Raw genomic sequence first — 21,044 nt, 5'->3', positions numbered from 1 at the left:
TTAGCTGGCCAGTGCAATTAAGATCTTATCAGATTTCGTCACAATATGCACCACCAGCGAGAGAAGATGAGTCAGGGTGGACCACGCCTCCATCGGAGAGCGAGTTAACGGTTAAGAGGAAAGTTGCAGGCTGGGCGCGCGCGCCAAGTTCAAAGGTACAGGCGAGCGGCACAGAAGGTAGCCCGGATAGGGAACCAGGTCCTAAAGCCCGCCGGAAGGAGGGGGAAGAATCGTCAGGGTCAGCGTCAGAGGAGTCCAGGAAGGATGAGACCCTAGCGGGCAGGAGGGCCCAGAGGAGAAAGGAACTTAGGAAGAGGTGGAGCAAAGCGAGAGTCTTAAACTGGTGTGGAGGGGGAGGAGACTCAGACAGGACTTCGCCGGTCTAAGGTCGGGACGTAGAGCTGCACGCTGCGGCTTTAAAATGGAGACTGAATCTCAATAAAGACTTTTGTACATAACTACAGCCTAGAGTTGGTCCTCTGTGAGCTGGGACCTGGAGGCAGCTCTGACACGTGCGCTGCTATGGTTCGCCAGAAGTGGCTTAGTCCAGAAGTGGCTTAGATGAGCACCGCAACTGCAGAGTCAGCCACTACTGGACCTAATGGTTAGGGGTCCCTTTACCTTTACCTTTAGTGTCTCTGTATAATATTATGATACCAGAAGCATCACCTGTTAGGAGGGAAATGGCTGGAAGAGTCCAATCTCCCATCTCACACTTCTCCCAGCCTTCCCTGATCTGCTGCCTTCCAGAGGTTTTGGACCAGAACTGCCAGCAGTCTCACCCAGCTGTGCTGCCAGAGGTGGACAAGAGTTGTGGGCACCATTTTGGGGAAGGAAGACCTCTGCCGTATTTTAAATTCTCAATCCCACCCTGTCAAGTTCCATGTGAATTTTGCAAAACTGGCTGGGTTGTGCTGCTGTAACGCACCATCTATTCCAGTCTTGTTCACTGCTGTTTTGATTTTCCTCCCATGTTTCCTCTGTCATCCTCCTGCCTCTTTCTCCGCCTCAGGTCTGGGGAACTTGCATTGGACTCCAACTCCCATCAGCGCCCAGCATGGCCAAGTGTCATGGTTGATGGGAGTTGTATTTGGAAGCATGCTGCCTTAGATAAACCTCCTTTCTTCAAGGTTTTAAAGCCAAGGCTGGGTGGCCATCGGTCATGGATGCTTTAGTTGAGATTCCTGCACTGTAGTGGGTTGAACTAAAATGACCCTTGGGGTCACTTCCAACTTTTCAAAAGATTCCACCAATGGTGTCCCTGAAAAATTTTACACATCACTTGGGAAGACAGGCAAACTAATATCAGTGTACTGGAAGAAGCAAAGATCACCAATGTTGAAGCAATGATTCTTCAACATCAACTTCGTTGGACTGGTCATGTTGTGCGGATGCCTGATGATCGTCTTCCAAAGCAACTACTCTATTCCGAACTTAAAAATGGAAAGCGTAGTGCTGGTGGTCAACAGAAGAGGTTTAAAGACTGTCTCAAGGCAAATCTTAAAAAATGTAGTATAAAGGTAAAGGTACCCCTGACCATTAGGTCCAGTCGTGGCAGACTCTGGGGTTGCGGTGCTCATCTCGCTCTATAGGCCGAGGGAGCTAGTGTACAGCTTCCGGGTCATGAGGCCAGCATGACTAAGCCGCTTCTGGTGAACCAGAGCAGCGCACGGAAACACAGTTTACCTTCCTGCCGGAGTGGTACCTATTTATCTACTTGCAGTTGACATGCTTTTGAACTGCTAGGTTGGCAGGAGCAGGGACTGAACTGAACAATGGGAGCTCACCCCGGTGCAGGGATTTGAACTGCCAACCTTCTGATCAGCAAGCCTTCGGCTCTGTAGTTTAGACCACAGCGCCAAACACTGACAACTGGGAAACACTGGCCTGCGAGCGCTCCACTTGGAGAACAGCCTTTACCAAAGGTGTCATGGGCTTTGAAGACACTCGAACTCGGGACGCAAGGGAGAAATGTGCTAAGAGGAAGGCACGCTTGGCAAATCCACACCATGATCGACTCCCGCCTGGAAACCAACGTCCCCGCTGTGGAAGGACGTGTGGATCCAGAATTGGCCTCCACAGTCACTTACGGACTCACTGTTAAAACCGTGTTTATGGAAGACAATCTCACTCGGCTATGAGTGATTGCCAAAGAAGAAGACTTCCAACTCTATGATTCTAATAAAGTAGAGGTAGAACATAGCCATTGTGGCTAGTGGCCAGTGATTGCTTTGTGCTCCATGAATTTGTCTAATCCTCTTTCAAAGCCATCCAAGTTGGAGGCCATCACTTACAATTCTCTAATGGAAGCGTCAAGACTGCCACCTACTTTTCCCCATTGGTAAAATACAGCAGGACGTACCAACTTTACTTAAGCTTCAATGGTCAATGAAGATTTTACATTGTCTGCTCTGCTAAATAATATTCCCATGCTGCTGACTGAATGGGTGTGGCAACAGAAGAGAAAGAGAGTATCCTACAGCAGCCTTGCCATGTAGTTCAGGGGCAGGGTTGAGGCTAGTTTGGTTTTGCAACCCAAAACGGTCCTTGGAGCGGAAACCTTGCACTCCATCGAGTTGCATGCATATACCTCTAAACGTGTTATAAAATTAAAAAAGGAATCAATTTTCCCACAGATTCCTAGTTAGAAAGCGCATCAAATCCTCCACTGCCTGCTACCTTTTGCTCTCTTTTTTCGGTGGTGGGAGGAGGCAAATTGGTGCCTGAGTGTTGCTATGTCAAAACTTGGATTTCGTCCATCAGTTTCCATGGGGAGCTCTCGCTTCTATCCCAGGGGAAGATGGAAAAAGAAGAGAGCTACGGGTCTCAGAAACAGCCCTATGCGTGATCTAACTGGGAGGTCTATGTCCAACAGAAGATGCCCCAGACCTCTAGAGAGTCTATCATGTACCTGGCAAACAAAGGGAAAGAGGCCCTTGCTGATGTGGAGGCCATCCAGTCCGAGCGGGAAGACAGACGCTTGCGCCAGTGCACAACCCACGGCTGTCATGTTGTTGAGGTACGGCTGCGAGTTCTGGATGTATCTGTGAAGGAACGGAAGGTGTGAGAGACCTAAAGCGGGGATTTGCATCAGAAAGGATCTAAACCAGGCTGCCCTCGATGCCCACATTATGAAGTTGCAGTTACTTGTACATTTTGTGAGATGTGTTGTATGATATATATACAGTGGTACCTCAGGTTACAGACGCTTCAGGTTACAGACGCTTCAGGTTACAGACTCTGCTCACCCAGAAATAGTACCTCGGGTTAAGAACTTTACCTCAGGATGAGAACAGAAATCGTGCGGCAGCAGCGGGAGGCCCCATTAGCTAAAGTGGTGCTTCAGGTTAAGAACGGACCTCCGGAATGAATTAAGTACTTAACCCGAGGTACCACTGTATATATATTATTTTGAAGTCGCTTATTTGTATATTTCTATATTTTGAATGACATCATACCAATTATATATTTACTAACAGCTATTAGCCAGCGTGTTGCATTTGCATTTTTGTAGATTGTCACATTTTGCAACACAGGGGTTTGTGTTTGTTCACATTATGGGGAGCAACAGATTAAAGGTATGTTGTCCGGGCTTTGCATCCTCAAGAGCCATGGTGGTGTCGGATAAATGGTGTCTAACACAGAGTCTTGCATAGGGGGATAAGACAGATGCCAAGTCCTCTCGGAAAATGTATGGATCTGTATCCGCACTGGGAACCTACCCTCGCATGTTATTAGCTCACTTTTTATAAGGCATCTGCATGACGTCATGATCAAAATATACTGTATTTTTTGCTCTATAGGATGCACCAGACCATAAGACGCACCTAATTTTAGAGGGGGAGAACAAGAAAAGAAATTTCTCTCCCTCTCTGCGCAGCGCCCCTTCAGCGAAGAGAAGTCAGGAGAGCAAGAGGGATCAGCGAAAGCAACGCGAAGCCTCCGAAACGCAGCTGTGCTCCGGAGGCTTCGTGTTGCTTTCGCTGAAGCCATGGATCTTGCATTCGCTCCATAAGATGCACACACATTTCCCCTTAATTTTTGGAGGGGGAAAAGTGTGTCTTATAGAGCGAAAAATACGGTACTCCTCCCATGTTTTCCCTTCTCAGCTTCTAAGGCTTCCTACCATGCCCCGACTTTACAAAATCCAACTTCTAAAAACTGAATGGAGCAGCTGCACAAATTCCTCAGGTGCAGATGACTAGCTGAGCTGCTATTCCATAGCTCTACCAGCAGAAGAGTGGGTGACTAAGTAGGTTGAGGGTTACCCACCTGACGTGCCCGTTGTAGATGTTGAAGGCCAAGCAGATGATGGCCAACAGGATACCCACGCTGGAGAGCACCGAGACAGAAATGAAGAGCTTCTGGGAGAGGTACCGGAAAGTGATGATGACCTTTGTGTAGTCAGCTGGCGGGACACCGCCTGTAGGGTATGGGGGGGAAGAACAGAGAAACTCAGGCACCGGGGAGCGCCTCATAGTCCTTTCCACCATTAGCATCCAGGAAGACTATGTTCTTTTTTTCCCCATGAATGGTTTAAGAGCAGTACATGTGAAAAGGATCTAGGAGTCTTGGTTGACCACAAACTTGACATGAGCCAACAGTGTGACGCGGCAGCTAAAAAAGCCAATGCAATTCTGGGCTGCATCAATAGGAGTATTGCATCTAGATCAAGGGAAGTAATAGTGCCACTGTATTCTGCTCTGGTCAGACCTCACCTGGAGTACTGTGTCCAGTTCTGGGCACCACAGTTCAAGAAGGACACTGACAAACTAGAACGTGTCCAGAGGAGGGCAACCAAAATGGTCAAAGGCCTGGAAACGATGCCTTATGAGGAACGGATAAGGGAGCTGGGCATGTTTAGCCTGGAGAAGAGGAGGTTAAGGGGTGATATGATAGCCATGTTCAAATATATAAAAGGATGTCACATAGAGGAGGGAGAAAGGTTGTTTTCTGCTGCTCCAGAGAAGCGGACACGGAGCAATGGTTCCAAACTACAAGAAAAAAGATTCCACCTAAACATTAGGAAGAACTTCCTGACAGTAAGAGCTGTTCGACAGTGGAATTTGCTGCCAAGGAGTGTGGTGGAGTCTCCTTCTTTGGAGGTCTTTAAGCAGAGGCTTGACAACCATATGTCAGGAGTGCTCTGATGGTGTTTCCTGCTTGGTAGGGGGTTGGACTCGATGGCCCTTGTGGTCTCTTCCAACTCTATGATTCTATGATTCTATGATACCCCTTTCTGTGACCCTGGAAGGCAGAGGGCAAGTTGGCACCAGCCAATCTGACAACAACAAGGCCGCCGTGTGTATGGATGTGGCTGTGTGGCAACTGTCCTGAATGGCTCAACAAGCGCATAGACTGCCTCCTGACTCAACCCAGTTTCACATATTTCCCAAGGTCATAGCTGTCAACTTTTCCCTTTTCTTGCGAGGAATCCTATTCGGAATAAGGGAATTTCCCTTTAAAAAGGGAAAAGGTTGACAGCTATTGCCCAAGGTGCTTCACAGCAGCTTGGTCTCAGCAGACACTGGGACTTGACTTGTTTTTAAATATATCTATCTCTATTTCTCTGTGTCTCTATCAATCTATCTCTGTGTGTATGAGTAGTAAGAGAACCATGTATGGCACCTTTAGCTACTGGGAGGAAAGATGGGATTTAAATGCAGTAAATAAAACACACACACACACAGTCTAATTTTTCATTCACTTTTGTGAATAGCCACACCTATTTACAAATAAAATGAACCCAAGAAGTCAGGAAATTGAAAGTATTGTATGAACTATTTTGTATGCATTATATCCCCGTCATGGATCACTGCCTTGTCATGGCAAAGGGGCTTGAATAGCTATGAGCTATGCTGTGCATGGCCACTCAAGATGGACAGGTCATAGCCAAGAGTTTAGACTAAATGTGATCCACCTGGAGAAGGAACTGGCAAATCACTCCAGTATTTTGCCAAGAAAACTCCATGGACATAAAAAAGGAGAAGCTTTGAGAAGAAAGTGAGAGTTTCCAAGGCATGTTCTGGTTCATGGGGTCACCGAGAGTCGAACACGACTAAGACAACTAAACTAAGGTTGCCAGACGTCCCCGTTTCCCGGGGACAGTCCCCGGATTTACAAATCAGTCCCCTGACAAAACCCATCTATTTAGCAGGAAGTTGAAAAGTGTCCCTGGATTAATTGAAAAAAAATCTGGTAACCTTAGACTAAACAACAACAACATGCATTATATATTATATTTTGGGTCCTGCGAGAGTCACACAACTGGTTGCCATGCCTAAAACGTCAGTCTCTTACCAATCCATTTTTCATTGTTGTACCAGGAGAGATTATCCTTGGTGCTGTCGTAATACCCAATCTTCTTATAGATGCCATCTGTTGGCAGAAGGAAGCATTACATACAGTAGGGAGGTGAAGCATTGATGCTGGGTAGGAAAGTGGAACAAACCCCTCGCGGTGCAGGGGATGGGCCTGTGGCTCTCAACTTAAATTTCGTGCGGATGTGGGGAACATGGAAGGAACTGGGAGGGGGGAGAGAAAATGAGGGGGAAGCCTAAATGGATGAAAAGCGGGGGGGGGAGTCCAGACCTTTGGCTGGGTGGAGAGCGAGCGAGAGAGATGTCAGAATGAGAGAGGGAGAAAGAAAGGGGTGTTAAAGAAGTTAACAAATAATAAGACAATGAATAATGGGAGGCTGGGATTGATCAGGAGCAGTACTGCACAGTGGCATATGGGATCTGCCCAAAGTATCATGGGCCACACAGAACAGCTGCCTTGCAGGAATGTGTCAGAAGAGAAACCAACACACCCAGCACAACAACAATGACCCTTGCTCACCCTGAAGCTGCTCGATGAGGGTCCAGGCCATCCGAGAGCCGCTGGCATCAAAGACCACATGTCCCTGGTGAGGAAAGGGAAAGGGAGTTGCATATTCAGTAGTTGGGCCTGGTGAGCACTTCATGTTCCCAATTCCTACAGTTATAATTTGTGGGTTGCCATCTGTTTTTATTCTGATCTTAATCTGATTTTAAGATGTATTTTAATTGATTGTTTGATTTTATTGTTTGTTGAATTTATTATATACTCTGCTGTTAGCCACCCTGAGCCCGGTCCTGGCTGGGGAGGTTGGGATATAATAATAATAATAATAATAATAATAATAATAATAATTATTATTATTATTATTATTATTATTATTATTATTATTATTATTTTCAGTGCTTTTTCAGGGGGGCAGGGGTACACATACCCCTAAACATTTTGTGAATCTTTGTACTTTTATCCATTTACTGTACAGGGGAACCTCAGGTTGCGACCGCGATCCATGCGGGAGGCACGTTCGCAACCTGCAGCATTCGCAACCTGCAGCGTCGCATCTGCACACATGCAGGACACGATTTGGTGCTTCTGTGCCTACGCATAGCGCCGAAACCTGGAAGTAACCTGTTCCAGTACTTCCGAGTTTCGGCGCGTCCGTAACCTGAAAATGCGTAACCCAAAGCGTCTGTAACTCGAGGTACTACTGTATTTATTTTTCCTGATTTGAACTATAAAATGGTGATTTTCTTGAGTCAAAATGAGAGTACCCCTAAACATTTTTAAGGGAAAAAAGCACTGTGCATATTAATACAGGGTCTCCCAAGTTTCAGGGTGGCATACAAATACTGTACAGACAGACAGACAGACAGATATGTGGGCATTTCTAAATCCCAAACATCCACATTCTGCCCCAAGCGGATCAGGTTCAAGAGCCACGCACAGAGACTCCCTCAAAGGCTGAAGAGTTGAGGGCTCGGTAGATCTCATCTGTGATGGTTCTGTTGTTATAATTGAAGTCTTCCAGCCGCAAGCCCTTCTTCACCAGCTCCGTGGAGGTCTTGTTGAGTGCGAGTGCCAGGGCCCAGATGGCATCATAGGCCAGCGGAGCCTCCTGGAAGCCTCCCGTTTCCTCTGGGGACTTTTCCACCCGCTTCGTCAGCTTCTCAATGAACTCCTGTGATGTCTGTAGGGGACAAAAGTGTTAAGTTGTGGCTGAAAATATCAGACGACACAGCGATTCTTCAAACAGCTCTTCTTTATTCAGATGCCAGAACAGAACTGAACTGAAGGGCTCAGCCTGCTTATATAGAACTCCAGTACCTTGTTACTGTAACAACTTTCTAAAACTATCCAATCACTGAACAATACTTTCGATCCTATCCTTCATTTGCATAACTATCTACAGTATCCCCCTGCTGGCCCAGGGTGAGAACTTCAGTACATAACAAAAAGAAAGATTGAAAATGATCCCCAGACATGTAAATTATGGTTAAGGTCGGATGGATAATGTGTTGTCTCTGTATCACGATTTGATTTTGCAACAGGATTCAGCCTTAAAGTTGCAGCAAGTTTTGTTTTTCCAGGCACCCTTGTCCTTCCACCCCATGTTGACTCTATAATGGCATTTTAATGTTTTGATGTTGTATTTTAATCTGGTTTTTAAGTTGCATTTCAATCAATTTGTTTTTATATTGGTTGTTAGCCGCCCTGAGACTGGTCTTGCCTGGGGAGGGAGGGCTATAAATAAAATTATTGTTGTTGTTGTTGTTGTTGTTATTATTATTATTATTATTATTATTAAAATACGTAAGTTAATCCTACCTAGTAAAAAAGGAAAAACCAATGGCTTCTCAAAGATCTGGTGTAAAATTCTTAAGACTGAATAAAGTTTTAAAAGTATTAACTGTCACATGAATCAACTCTATTTAACAGACAGAAATCCATTAAGATGAAATCTTGCTTTAAAAATCTGGGAGGGGGGAAGCGGGTTTTTAAAATTTGGTTTTTGTCTATTTGGGATATTACAAAAGTTTCTCGTTCCCTTTGACAGTGTATATTGCTTTCACCATTGCTCATAACCTGCAACTTGAGCAAACGTCTGGTTTCTGTGTTTTTTAAATCACCTCTCAGCTTGAACCAGACCTCTCCAGACTTTCACCTTGGAGCCAGTTCTCAACAACAAGAGTTAGGCTTGGGACATTTGACAACATTTGCGGCTTAGGACCCTTGTATCTACGGGACCGCCTCTCCTGGTATGCCCCACAGAGGACCTTAAGGTCCATGAATAACCATAGTTTAGATGTCCCGGGCCCTAAGGAAGTCAGACTATCCTCCACCAGGGCCAGGGCCTTTTCAGTGATGGCTCCGACCTGGTGGAATGCTCTGTCCCATGAGACCAGGGCCCTTCAGGATTTAACCTCCTTCCATTGGGTCTGTAAGACAGAGCTATTCCACCTGGCCTTTAATTTGAATTCAGCCTGATCTTTTATTTCCCTTCCCTTCCCTCCCCCTCCCTTTTTATGAAGATCACCCGCTCTGAGACCCCACAGCTAATTCTCCCTTGACCTCCTCGCTGGCCCAAGTAGGACCAATTAAGCCAGCTAGCCCTGGGAATTATCTGATTGATTTTTGAATTTTATTGTTATTCATGTTTTTATACTGAATTTTATGCTGTTTTTATAATTAAGTGATTTAAAGTGTTTTAAATTTGTTGTTAGCCACCCTGAGCCTGGTTTTTGAACCGGGAAGGGCAGGGTATAAATAAAAAATTATTTATTATTATTATTATTATTATTATTATTATTATTATTATTATTATTATCACCTTAGAACACCTGCAAAGTGCATTTCCTTTGCGGACAACAAATCAGAGCCAGCCTCTATGGTGAGGGTTTCCAAACGTCGGAGTGTGACTTCCAGGCAAGTGTAAAAACCCCAACATTTGACATTTAAAAAGGTAAAGGGACCCCTGACCATTAGGTCCAGTCATGGACAACTCTGGTGTTGCGGTGCTCATCTCACTTTATTGGCCGAGGGAGCTTCCGGGTCATGTGGCCAACATGACTAAGCTGCTTCTGGCAAACCAGAGCAGCGAACGGAAACGTCATTTACCTTCCCGCCAGAGCAATACTTATTTATCTACTTGCACTTTGACGTGCTTTCAAACTGCAAGGTTGGCAGGAGCAGGGACTGAGCAACGGGAGCTCACCCCGTTGCGGGGATTTGAACCGCCGACCTTCTGATTGGCAAGTCCTAGGCTCTGTGGTTTAACCCACAGCGCTACCCGACCTCCCTATCCTCCCATGCCCTCTGAGACGCTCCCTCACCATATTGGAGATGCTGCGTGTGTTCTCTGGGTTCAACATGACGATTTCGGTGGTGATGTGGCCCTCCACAGCCTCCCTCATCTCCTCCTCGGTGCAGTTAATATTTGCATCCTTGATGCGGAACCAGTTGTCGGCGTACCAGCCAATCAGGAACCAGACATACTTCTTCCCAAACAAGCGCTCCTTGTAGACCTGTCCCAGTGCCGCAAGAGAGGAGAAAAGAAGGTTCGCCAATAAGTAGAGTGGTCCAGTCAGGGCCATGCCATGGCTTGCATTTTATCTCAAGCCTCCTATCACCCATTCTAGGAGGAAGGGCTGTAGCTCAGTAGGTAAAGCATTTGCTCTGCCTGCCAAGAGTTGCAGGTTCACAAGCAGTGGGAAACTTTGAACAGGCAGTGGGAAAATATGCGGAGCCCACTCAGGAATTAAATCAGGAGTGTGTTTTGACAGAACAGGCCCAACAGGAATATGAGTTTTCGGACTTGACAAATGAACTTGGGAAAAGCCAGATTTGGAAAGAAAATGTTTGGTTTGGCTTGGAAATGGGGGGCTGGATTGACCCCCTTCTGCTGGGATGTCTGGACTTTTCAAATATGGGCCGTGAGATGTTTGGTATTGTGGGGGCTCTTAACCTTGGAGGGCCTTTGAAATATGCTGTTAAATACCATATGGAATTTAGTGTTGAATATGGAAAAGGGGCTGATCTGTCGAGAAGGGCTAAAAATATTGTCAAGCTGGAGTTATCACGAGTAGGAGACAAGGGAAAATATAGCTACGAATACGAAGAAGAGCTGCGGAAGGGACAAGGAAGAGACTTGAGGGCCTCGGATACAAGGATGCCAGGTTAATGAGCTAGATCGACGTGACAATAAGGACTGACAAAACCCGGAACCAGGAGGAAGGGACGTCGGATGAAGATTGGACTTGTTTGTATTTCCTTTTCTTACCATTAGAACTGTTTTATAAAATTGATGAACATTAGAAAAATGTTGGAATTAAATCATTTGGCTTTAGTAAAAATGTTTAAAGAATTATGAAAGAATGTTATGGTTATGAGAAGTGGGTATGGACAAGATTTAAGTTTTAAGTTTTAAGATTTATCTTATTATAGAAAGACAAGATTAAAATAGTCTAGGGTAATGTAATGACAGAATTTTATGAATATGGAAAGGATTTGCTGGGATAATTAACAACTAGGATACAAAGAAAGGGAGAAAGAGGAGGTCTACGAAAGAAGGTGACGACAGTTGAGGATTTGGAAATAATGAATTTGTTTTTCCCTTTTTTTGGTAAATGTTTTTAATTGTCTGTGTTGTATTGTTGGATTCCCCCCCCCCCTTTTTCTTCTTTTTTATGGTGGGAGGGGTATGTCTTTTTTCTTTTTTAACTTGTTAATTATTTTTATTTTTGCATTTTTCTTTGTCTCTATTTTATTTTGTAATATTTTGAAAATTTCAATAAATATCATTTTTTTTTAAAAAAAAAAAAAGAGTTGCAGGTTCAACCCCCAACATCTCTAGTTAAAATTGGGAATGAAGAAAGCACCTTCGTTGCAGCCTCTTGTATTCCCAGAGAGGAACCTCCGCCCTGGACACCCACCTCACAGAAGACCTTCCGCGCCTCCGTCTCATAAAAGAGTCCAACGATGATGCGGGCATCTTGGCGCTGTAAGGGGAAAAATAGGATCAGGTGGCTGGAGGGAATTTCTACAGAATCAAGCGCGATCAATTACTTATTGCAGATTGATTGGTTATATTTCTATGCCTCTTTCTATTCAGATGAATCCCAAAGCGGCTTACAAGCAACAGATGACAATAACAGAGCAGAACGTCACAAATACAGCACAAATCATATCGAAGAACTAACAAATCATCAGCAAAATGACCCCAAATTATCAAGGAAACAATTACCGCCTATGAAACAGAACTACTAAAAATAAGGTAAGCGTCGCAATTGCAAGGAAAATTGCACCACAGGATTCACAAAGTGCTACAGCATTCATAATCTATAAAACAACAGTAGTAACAACATTCCCAAAACAGCAACCAAAAATAAACCAAGAATTGCTGAATTCACGCACACATTCTCCTCACCCCCATAACTCAAACTTTTCATGTATCTTTTAATGAATTGAACATATGAGCACGTAGTTTGCTTCACACGCACGCACACACACACATGACTGGGCCAAAGGCCCACCTTGTCCAGCATCCCGGACCCTCCAAGTGTCCCTATTTTCCAGGGAAAGTCCTGGATTTACAGAAGCCATCCCTGATTAGATCCCAGAATGTCCCCCTTTTCCTTAGGAAGTGGCTATTTTCATCAGAGAAATGTTGGAGGGTATGGAGTTATGCGAACCCCCTCCCCGAGCCAAGGAGATAAGTAACTTTACAACCTTTAGAAAATATTGGAAGGTAGCCCTGAAAAGGGATGTTTTAAAATGTTTAATGTTTTATTATGTTTTTATATATGTTGGAAGCTGCCAAGAGTGGCTGGGGCAACCCAGTCAGATGGATGGGGTATTAGAAGAAGAAGAATCATAGAATCATAGAATCATAGAGTTGGAAGAGACCACAAGGGCCATCGAGTCCAACCCCCTGCCAAGCAGGAAGGAGGAGGAGGAGGAGGAGGAGGAGGAGGAGGAGGAGGAGGAGGAAGAGGAGGAGGACATGCTGATTTTCATCGGAGAAATGGTGGAGGGTATGGCAGCCTGTTCTCTTAGTGGCCAACCAGATGACTCTGAGAATCCCACAAGCAAGATCTGAGCTCTCCCTGCTTATAGTTCCCTAGCTATTATAGTTACCGTATTTTTTGCTCTATATGACGCACCAGACCACAAGACGCACCTAGTTTTTGGAGGAGGAAAACAAGGGGGGAAAAGTATTCTGAATTTCAGAAGCCAGAACAGCTGCGCAGTCAAAGCAGCAATCCCTCTTGCTGTTCTGGCTTCTGGGTTAGCCTGCATTCGCTCCATAAGACGCACACACATTTCCCCTTACTTTTTAGGAGGGGAAAAAGTGAGTCTTATAGAGCAAAAAATACGGTAGCTTAGTGTTATGCAAGCAGTGGTGTAGGAAGGTCAGGTGGTAACCTGGTGTAGAAAATTTCTTGTCACCGCCCCCCCCCCCCACATTGACATTTTTTATTGCCTGCAAAAATGGTTTTATGTTATTTCATATTTTCTTACAAAGGAAATAATAATAATAATAATAATAATAATAATAATAATAATAATAATACAACTTTTATTTATATCTTGCCCTTACTGGCCAAAGTCGGGCTCAGGGCGGCTAACATCAGATACATAACATTGCTATAAAATCAAGCAATAATTAAATTACCTCCTAAAAACATGTCAAAATCAAATTAAAGTCTAATTAGATGGCTTTCCGCAGGGTTAGGGTTGGGATCAGTAGGTGCTCCAATGAATTGAAATTTCAGCCTTCACGACATAGGAAAACGGCCAAGTAAACAGCTATTTTCATGGACGAGGGTCAAGATATTAACTGATAAACTGATATGCATGAAATTTCATATATAGCTATATAATCCCCAGTGTAGTAAAATAAGACCGTTGGAGCAGGCATTTTCAAAAAAAAGTTTTTTATGAACCACACTAAAAAAAGGTAAAGTTAAAGGTAACCCTGACCATTAGGTCCAGTAGCGGACGACTCTGGGGTTCCGGCACTCATCTCTCTCTATAGGCCGAGGGAGCTGGCGTTTGTCCGCAGACAGTTTTTCTGGCTAATGCGGCCAGCATGACTAAGCCGCTTCTGGTGAACCAGAGCAGCGCATGGAAATGCCATTTACCTTCCCGCCAGAGCAATACCCATTTATCTACTTGCACTTTGACGTGCTTTCGGACTGCTAGGTTGGCAGGAGCAGGAACCGAGCAACGGGAGCTCACCCTGTCGCAGGGATTCGAACCGCCGACCTTCTGATCAGCAAATCCTAGGCTCTGTGGTTTAACCCACAGTGCCACCCGCGTCCCTACTATCTCTTATTATGGGAATGCTATTTATGAGCAATCTGAGTTAGTCTGATTCTTTCCAAAAAACAACAACCCCCAAAACCATCAAAGCTACTGGCGTCACCATCTAATTGCGGTCCTGAATTCCTACGCTGATTGTACATTGTGCAAAGGAGAGCTTTCTTTTGTAAGCCCTGAACTTACTGCTGCACATCAGGCTGGTGCACGGCTGGCTGGCCCAATCTAGCTGCGGATTCTGCATATTTGAAGGAGACAAGGCATTTGACGAGAGAGACACGCCGCCTCTTGCTTGGGGTTCCTGCCTCTTGCTCCTGCAGCGCGAGCGTCAATGAATCCGAAATGCAGTTTTCATTAATGTTTAATAGACCTTTCCCGAGGAGCCTGGTCATCTGAAGTCACGACGCAAAACACCCTGTTTCTGGGGTGAGGGGAAAGGGGCCATGTTGCCTATAAGCCACCCTGGCCCCATAGGGTCCCAACCAGCAGAGAGAGCCATCTTTGGGGTAGGCAGGAGATAAATTCTGCACCAATCAAACAGCCCTCCCTCCAAGATATACCGTATTTTTCGCTTTATAAGATGCACCAGACCATAGGATGCACCTAGTTTTTGGAGGAGGAAAACAAGAAAAAAAATATTCTGAATCCCAGAAGCCAGAACAGCAAGAGGGATCTGGCTTCTGGGATAGCCGCGCAGCCTGCATTCGCTCCATAAGAAGCACACACATTTCCCCTTTCTTTATAGGAGGAGGAAAGTGCGTCTTATAGAGCGAAAAATACGGTGTGTGTGTGTGTGTATGTATATATATATATATATATATAGAGAGAGAGAGAGAGAGAGAGAGTGCTCTTGTTTTCTTCTGCAATAATAAATGCAGCCACTCGCTGACATGAAAAGGGAACAAGGCAGCGATATTCTGATGGCTGCTGCTGGATGCTTCTTGCAAGCGTTGCCTGCTTGTTCTTTTTTTAAAAAGAGAAAACCCAACCCAACAGGGGATGCGAAGTGCTGCGGCAGTATCTGGCTCATTCATTCTGGTGGCATCAGTTCTCCCCTGAGCAGAAGCTGTCAGGAGGATTGGGGGTGGCGCTGTCTGTCCATGTGTCGGCTCAGGGGATGGCAGCTGCCGCCAGAACGAGAAGGCACTGAATTTCAGGGGTGGCTTCTTTCTGCCTCACCCTGCCCCCCCACCCCCACCCCCTGCCGGCCTCCACCAGCACGTGTGTGTGCCAGAAGCACCTACCAATCGTGCATGGCTTGGACCATGAGGGGGCAATGTAAGCCCATCTCATAGATTATATAGATTCATGTTTTGATATACATCCTGCCTTTCCACAAAGGAAACGGCGTTCAGAGGTGCTTAGGGTGGAGAAAGTGGACGGGAGGTTTTTTCCCTCTGTTAAAAATTTGAAGGAAGAAGAGAAAAAAGAGTTGGAGCAAAGTACAGCGGTACCTCGGGTTAAGTACTTAATTCGTTCCGGAGGTCCGTTCTTAACCTGAAACTGTTCTTAACCCGAAGCACCACTTTAGCTAATGGGGCCTCCTGCTGCCGCCGTGCCACCAGAGCATGATTTCCGTTCTCATCCTGAAGCAAAGTTCTTTACCTGAGGTAATATTTCTGGGTTAGCGGAGTCCGTAACCTGAAGCGTATGTAACCTGAAGCGTATGTAACCCAAGGTACCATTGTATTGAGAAAGAAGTCCATAAAGGTTAAATATTTAGGGATATGGTTAACATCAAGAAATATAAATATCTACAAAGAGAATTATGAAAAAGTGTGGCTCGAGATAAAAAGAAATATGGGGCAGAATGGATCTCTTCCTGTTAGGAAAAATAGCAGTAAAAAGGAATGTTTTGCCAAAAATGCTATGTCTTTTCCAGTCAGTCCCAGTAATGGTGAAAGACAATTGCCTCAAAAAAATGCAGAAGGAAATTTCCAAGTTTTTCTGGGGTGCAAAAGGCCAAAGGCCCCTCTATGGAATCTACAGCAGGTAGGGATGGCCACCTACTTGGAAGACAGACAGAAAGACAGACAGACACCAAGACAGACAACCCTGTGGAAGATAAGGCTATCGCAAGGGAGGAGAGTGGCTGTTTAACTCCTGTCCTACTTGCCTGACAAAGTGCAGGGTAAACAAACATCTACAAAATTTAATCCAAAAGCATTCCAATTACAAGAGCAGCCATGCATTTCAAATGCAACATCCATGTTTCAATAATATATCGGTAACTGCTAGTTAAAAGCTTTCACTAACTCGCATATACAGTCGTACCTTGGTTTTTGAACAGCTTATTCCACAAACAACTTGGAACTCGAACGCCACAAACCTGGAAGCAGGTGTTCTGGTTTGCGAACTTTGCCTCAGAAACTGAACGTCCGGCGTGGCTTCCACGGCTTCCGATTGGCTGCAGGATGCTCCTGCAGCCAATCAGAAGCCACGCCTTGGTTTCCGAACGTTTCGGAAGTCAAACGGACTTGCAGAACACATTCAGTTTGAAAACCAAGGCACGACTGTACTAATAAAGGAAGCATTTAATTTATTAATAGTCATCCCTGATCCAGGCTCATTGGAATCTCTACGTTCTTATAATTAGAAAAATGCTACTCAGATAATGTTAACGAACGTATCTAAGAAATGTTGCATGATTTAACTCATAGTTCCTTTATCTGTCCGCCTTTCTTTCCTTTTCTTCTCTTTCCTCTGTTATTAGATTGCAAATGTGTAAGTGTTACACATTGTTAAATTGTTATAAACTGAGTGTGTGTGTGTGTGTGTGTGTGTGTGTGTGTGTGTGCACCAAAAATTTCTGCATAGGTTTTCAAAATCTAAGGATTGCAGCCAACTAAGTTTTACTCAGGGTAGACCCACTGAAATGCATGGACCTAAGTTAGTCCTATATATTAATTTCAAAGCATCTGCTCTGAACGGGACTAAGATTGAATGTAACCCTAACTGTAAAAAAGCATCATTGGTAGTTGACCAAGTAATGGGGGTTGGGACGAGGAAGCAAAAAAGTTTTGACACCCTTCCTTCCACCCAGATCACCTCCTCCACATACACACACACACACGCACTGTCACTTGGGGTAATATAACACACTGACACACACACACACACACACACACACACACACACAGAGAGAGCAAGTTACAGATAGGTAGCCGTGTTGGTCTGCCATAGTCAAAACAAAATAAAAAAAATTTCTTCCAGTAGCACCTTAAAGACCAACTAGGTTAGTACTTGGTATGAGCTTTCGTGTGCATGCACACTTCTTCAGTGACTTCTGTTTCAGTGTATCTGAAGAAGTGTGCATGCACACGAAAGCTCATACCAAGTACTAACCTAGTTGGTCTTTAAGGTGCTACTGGAAGAAAATTTTTTTATTTTGTTTTGACACAGAGCAAGGGCATTCTCAAAATTTCAGTCAATTAACCCTCCGTTCCCAGGGCTAAAAAGAAAGATGGCTGTCCAGGAGGCGCTACTGAGATGCTGAGTGCAGGCGGGGATACAGCACGACTCATTTCTCTAGAGGGCCCTTCTTCAGCTGGTGGGTCAAAACCTACCTGCAGGACAAGGTCTGATCCAAGTGGGTCTCAACAGCAGCACTATCACCCTGATTTTACACATCACTTGGGAAGTCAGGTGAACTAATACCAGTGTACTGGAAGAAGCAAAGATCACCAGTGTTGAAGCAACGATTCTTCAACATCAACTTTGTTGGACTGGTCATGTTGTGCAGATGCCTGATGATCGTCTTCCAAAGCAACTACTCTATTCCGAACTTAAAAACGGAAAGCGTAATGCTGATGGTCAACAAAAGAGGTTTAAAGACTGTCTCAAGGCAAATCTAAAGAAATGCAGTATAAATGCCGACAACTGGGAAACACTTGCCTGCGAGCACTCCAATTGGAGGACAGCCTATACCAAAGGTGTCATGGACTTTGAAGACACTCGAATTCAGGACGCAAGGGAGAAATGTGCTAGGAGGAAGGCACGCTTGGCAAATCCACACCGTGATCAACTCCCACCTGGAAACCAATGTCCCCACTATGGAAGGATGTGTGGATCCAGAATTGGCCTCCACAGTCACTTATGGACTCATTGTTAAAACCGTGTTTATGGAAGACAATCTTACTCGGTTACGAGTGATCGCCAGAGAAGAAGAAGTATCACCCTGCAGATATATGTCAAACGATTAAGAAGTGGGTCCCCAAATGCATGTTTGCATTAAAGGTGGGCCCTGGGTCTGAAAAGGCTGACAATGCCTGGTCTAGAGGTTAGCCGAGGCCAAAGGGATGTGGCTCGTGGTTATGAACCCTCCTTGTGGCTGCCAGCCAGAGCACACTTACTCGGGAGAAAGCCCCACTGAAGACACTGGAGCTTATCTTCCAGCAAACACGTCTAGGATTCTGCTGTCCGTTTGCGATATGTACACTGGGACGAAACTTTTCACAGCTCCGCACGAGCCCGTCCCTACCCCACAACAGCCTGAAGCTGTCCCAGGCAGCAAAAAAGCACAGATCTGGCACGTACAAAAAGCAGAGATTCAAAGCAATCCAAATACAGTGGTACCTTGGGTTACATACGCTTCAGGTTACATACGCTTCAGGTTACTTACTCCGCTAGCCCAGAAATATTACCTCGGGTTAAGAACTTTGCTTCAGGATGAGAACAGAAATTGTGCTCCGGTGGCGCAGCAGCAGCAGGAGGCCCCATTAGCTAAAGTGGTGCTTCAGGTTAAGAACAGCTTCAGGTTAGGACTTCCGGGTTAGCGCCTCCGGCAATGGCGGAGCTCCTCCGATCGGGAGGGACCGGCTCCGTGAAAAACAGGGTCTGACCGCCACGGCGAAGGCGGAGACCCTCAGAAATCACAGACGGAAGAAGTCTGTGAACCTGGGATTCGGCTGCCACCTTCTGCGCCCCCCCTACTTGCGGGGAGACCTGGTATCGGGAATCCGGAGCGACGTGGGGTGAGAGGCGCGGTGCTTTGAATCGACCGCTTATTTCCTGGAGCAAAGCCGCACTGCTGCTGTCGGAGAGCACTGACTTTTTTCCTGTGGACAATTGGATTCTAAACAACAACCTGTGAGTAGAACGGGAAATTGGACCTTTAAAATAATTTAATTTGGCACCGAACGGGGAAGGTTCAAACAGGAAGTCCACCTTCTCTTTCTGTAAATAGACTGAAGCAAAGTAGTTCTTAACTAAGGTTTTGGAAAGTCTTACATAAAGGATTAAAATTCCACTGATTGAAACTATTGATTTAGACCAAGTGAACTTGCAGGAGAAGGTGAAAAATTAAAAATCGAAGCATCACGTCTCTGAACCTGGGAACGGCTTGCAAAAAGTCCATCGACGGTAAACAGGACAAATTTGACAGCTGGCTTTAAAACAGGACAAATTTGACAGCTAGCTTTAAAAGAAAGACACTGTTTCTACTGTCTGCTTCTGCATTTAAAAAGAAGAAAAGGTAACTGGAAACTGTTACTAATTTACTTTTGGAATTGTGCTGGAAAGGATTGATACAAATGGAGACTGTCCTCAAGAGGGAGTTTTGGGACATTGTTACAAGAGTGCAGCTGGGAAATTGGCTTTAAGATAAAGACTGTAAGAAACTAGTTCTGACCTTGAACATCTTAAGAATGTTGGCAAAGGAAGAAGTAACGTCTGTACTGAATAGGACATTCTATTTGTTGGGAAAGCTGTATAAACAGATAGATGTCATGGCTACTAAGATTGACATTTTGGGAACAAAAGTGGGTATCAGCATAGAAGTCGACAAGAACCCGGCACAGGAATCTTTCTTAACTGAACAAATTGATGAATTAGAGAAGGAGAAAGTTGCTGTTGTTGAGTACAAAGCGAAACAAGGGGGAGCCTTAACCCTAAAGAGGCAAATGGAGGATTACAACTTGAGGCCTTATATGACTGTAATTAGGAGAAGCCAGTTTTTGAAGATGGGTGCCTGGCCTGATCTGGAAAAGGAAAGGTGGAGAGATCCCCTTATGCAGGGATCAAATGACTTTTGGAATATGAATTTGAGCCAGGAGGAGATTGGAGCTTTTGGGGCCTCTGGACTTAGAAGAATTGTGAAACAAGATTCGGAATACTTTATGGGCCCTAGCTTTAACTATGGAAATCTGGCAGACCTGTCAAGAAGGAACATAAGCATCGTTGGGTTGGAGCTCCCCCGAGATCTGCTTTTTAGCACCAAAGATTATCAAGAAGATCGGCAAAAGGGAAGTGAAGAAGAGTTAAGAGCCTCGGACATAAGATCTCCAGGTTGATGGATGCTGGGAGGTTGATGGAACTGACGGTATGGGCCGAGACCGGGGAGGGGAGACGGTGGAAGAAAAATGGGAATTTAAAGTGTATATATGGAGATTTAAAAAAAAAAAAAATTAATGAGAGATGGAAAAATCGTGGAATGAAATTTTTATGACCCTAGGGGAAATGTCTCAAGAGATTAAGTTCAAATATATTAGTTTTAAGGAGAAATAAGATTAAACAAAGTAAAAATGGATGATTAATTGGTGAAAGAAGAGAATGTTAAATTACAGTATATTAAGATAAATTATTAGGATAAAAACAAAGATGAAGGATTTGCTGAAATATCTAACTGAACCAGAATACAAAGAGGGGAGGTGTGAGGAGGTCAAGGAAACAAGTTAAAGAAAGACAGTTATGTAAAGGTATGATTTGTTCTTTTTTCCCCCGATTGTATGCATTTTTTTCTTTTTTTTTGTCTGTTTTCCTTTTTTATTTTTTTTCTTTGATGGGACTTGTTTTTATGTATTGTTTTGCTTTCTGTTTTGGTCTGGTTGGGTGTTTTTCTGCTTATCTATTTTTTTATTATTACTCATGTAACCTTTAAAATTTCAATAAAAATCTAATAATAATAAAAA

At 44.5% G+C, this 21,044-nt stretch overlaps 1 protein-coding gene across 1 annotated transcript in view; it reads right to left on the bottom strand.

The window, feature by feature from the left end:
- GABBR1 (gamma-aminobutyric acid type B receptor subunit 1) overlaps positions 1–21,044 on the bottom strand; it is a 184,814-nt gene that overhangs the window by 34,891 nt on the left and 128,879 nt on the right. The window contains exons 11-17 of the mRNA XM_079958764.1: positions 11,748–11,813; positions 10,149–10,340; positions 7,763–8,005; positions 6,841–6,904; positions 6,301–6,378; positions 4,273–4,423; positions 2,912–3,044 (exon numbers count right to left, since the gene is read on the bottom strand). Of these exons, the coding sequence (XP_079814890.1) occupies positions 2,912–3,044; positions 4,273–4,423; positions 6,301–6,378; positions 6,841–6,904; positions 7,763–8,005; positions 10,149–10,340; positions 11,748–11,813 (927 nt within the window). The remainder of the gene's footprint in view (positions 1–2,911; positions 3,045–4,272; positions 4,424–6,300; positions 6,379–6,840; positions 6,905–7,762; positions 8,006–10,148; positions 10,341–11,747; positions 11,814–21,044) is intronic.

The sequence above is a fragment of the Podarcis cretensis genome (genome assembly GCF_951804945.1).
Source record: "Podarcis cretensis genome assembly, chromosome: 2".
NCBI classification, from domain to species: Eukaryota; Metazoa; Chordata; class Lepidosauria; order Squamata; family Lacertidae; genus Podarcis; species Podarcis cretensis.
This window is presented reverse-complemented; position numbering and strand designations above follow the sequence as displayed.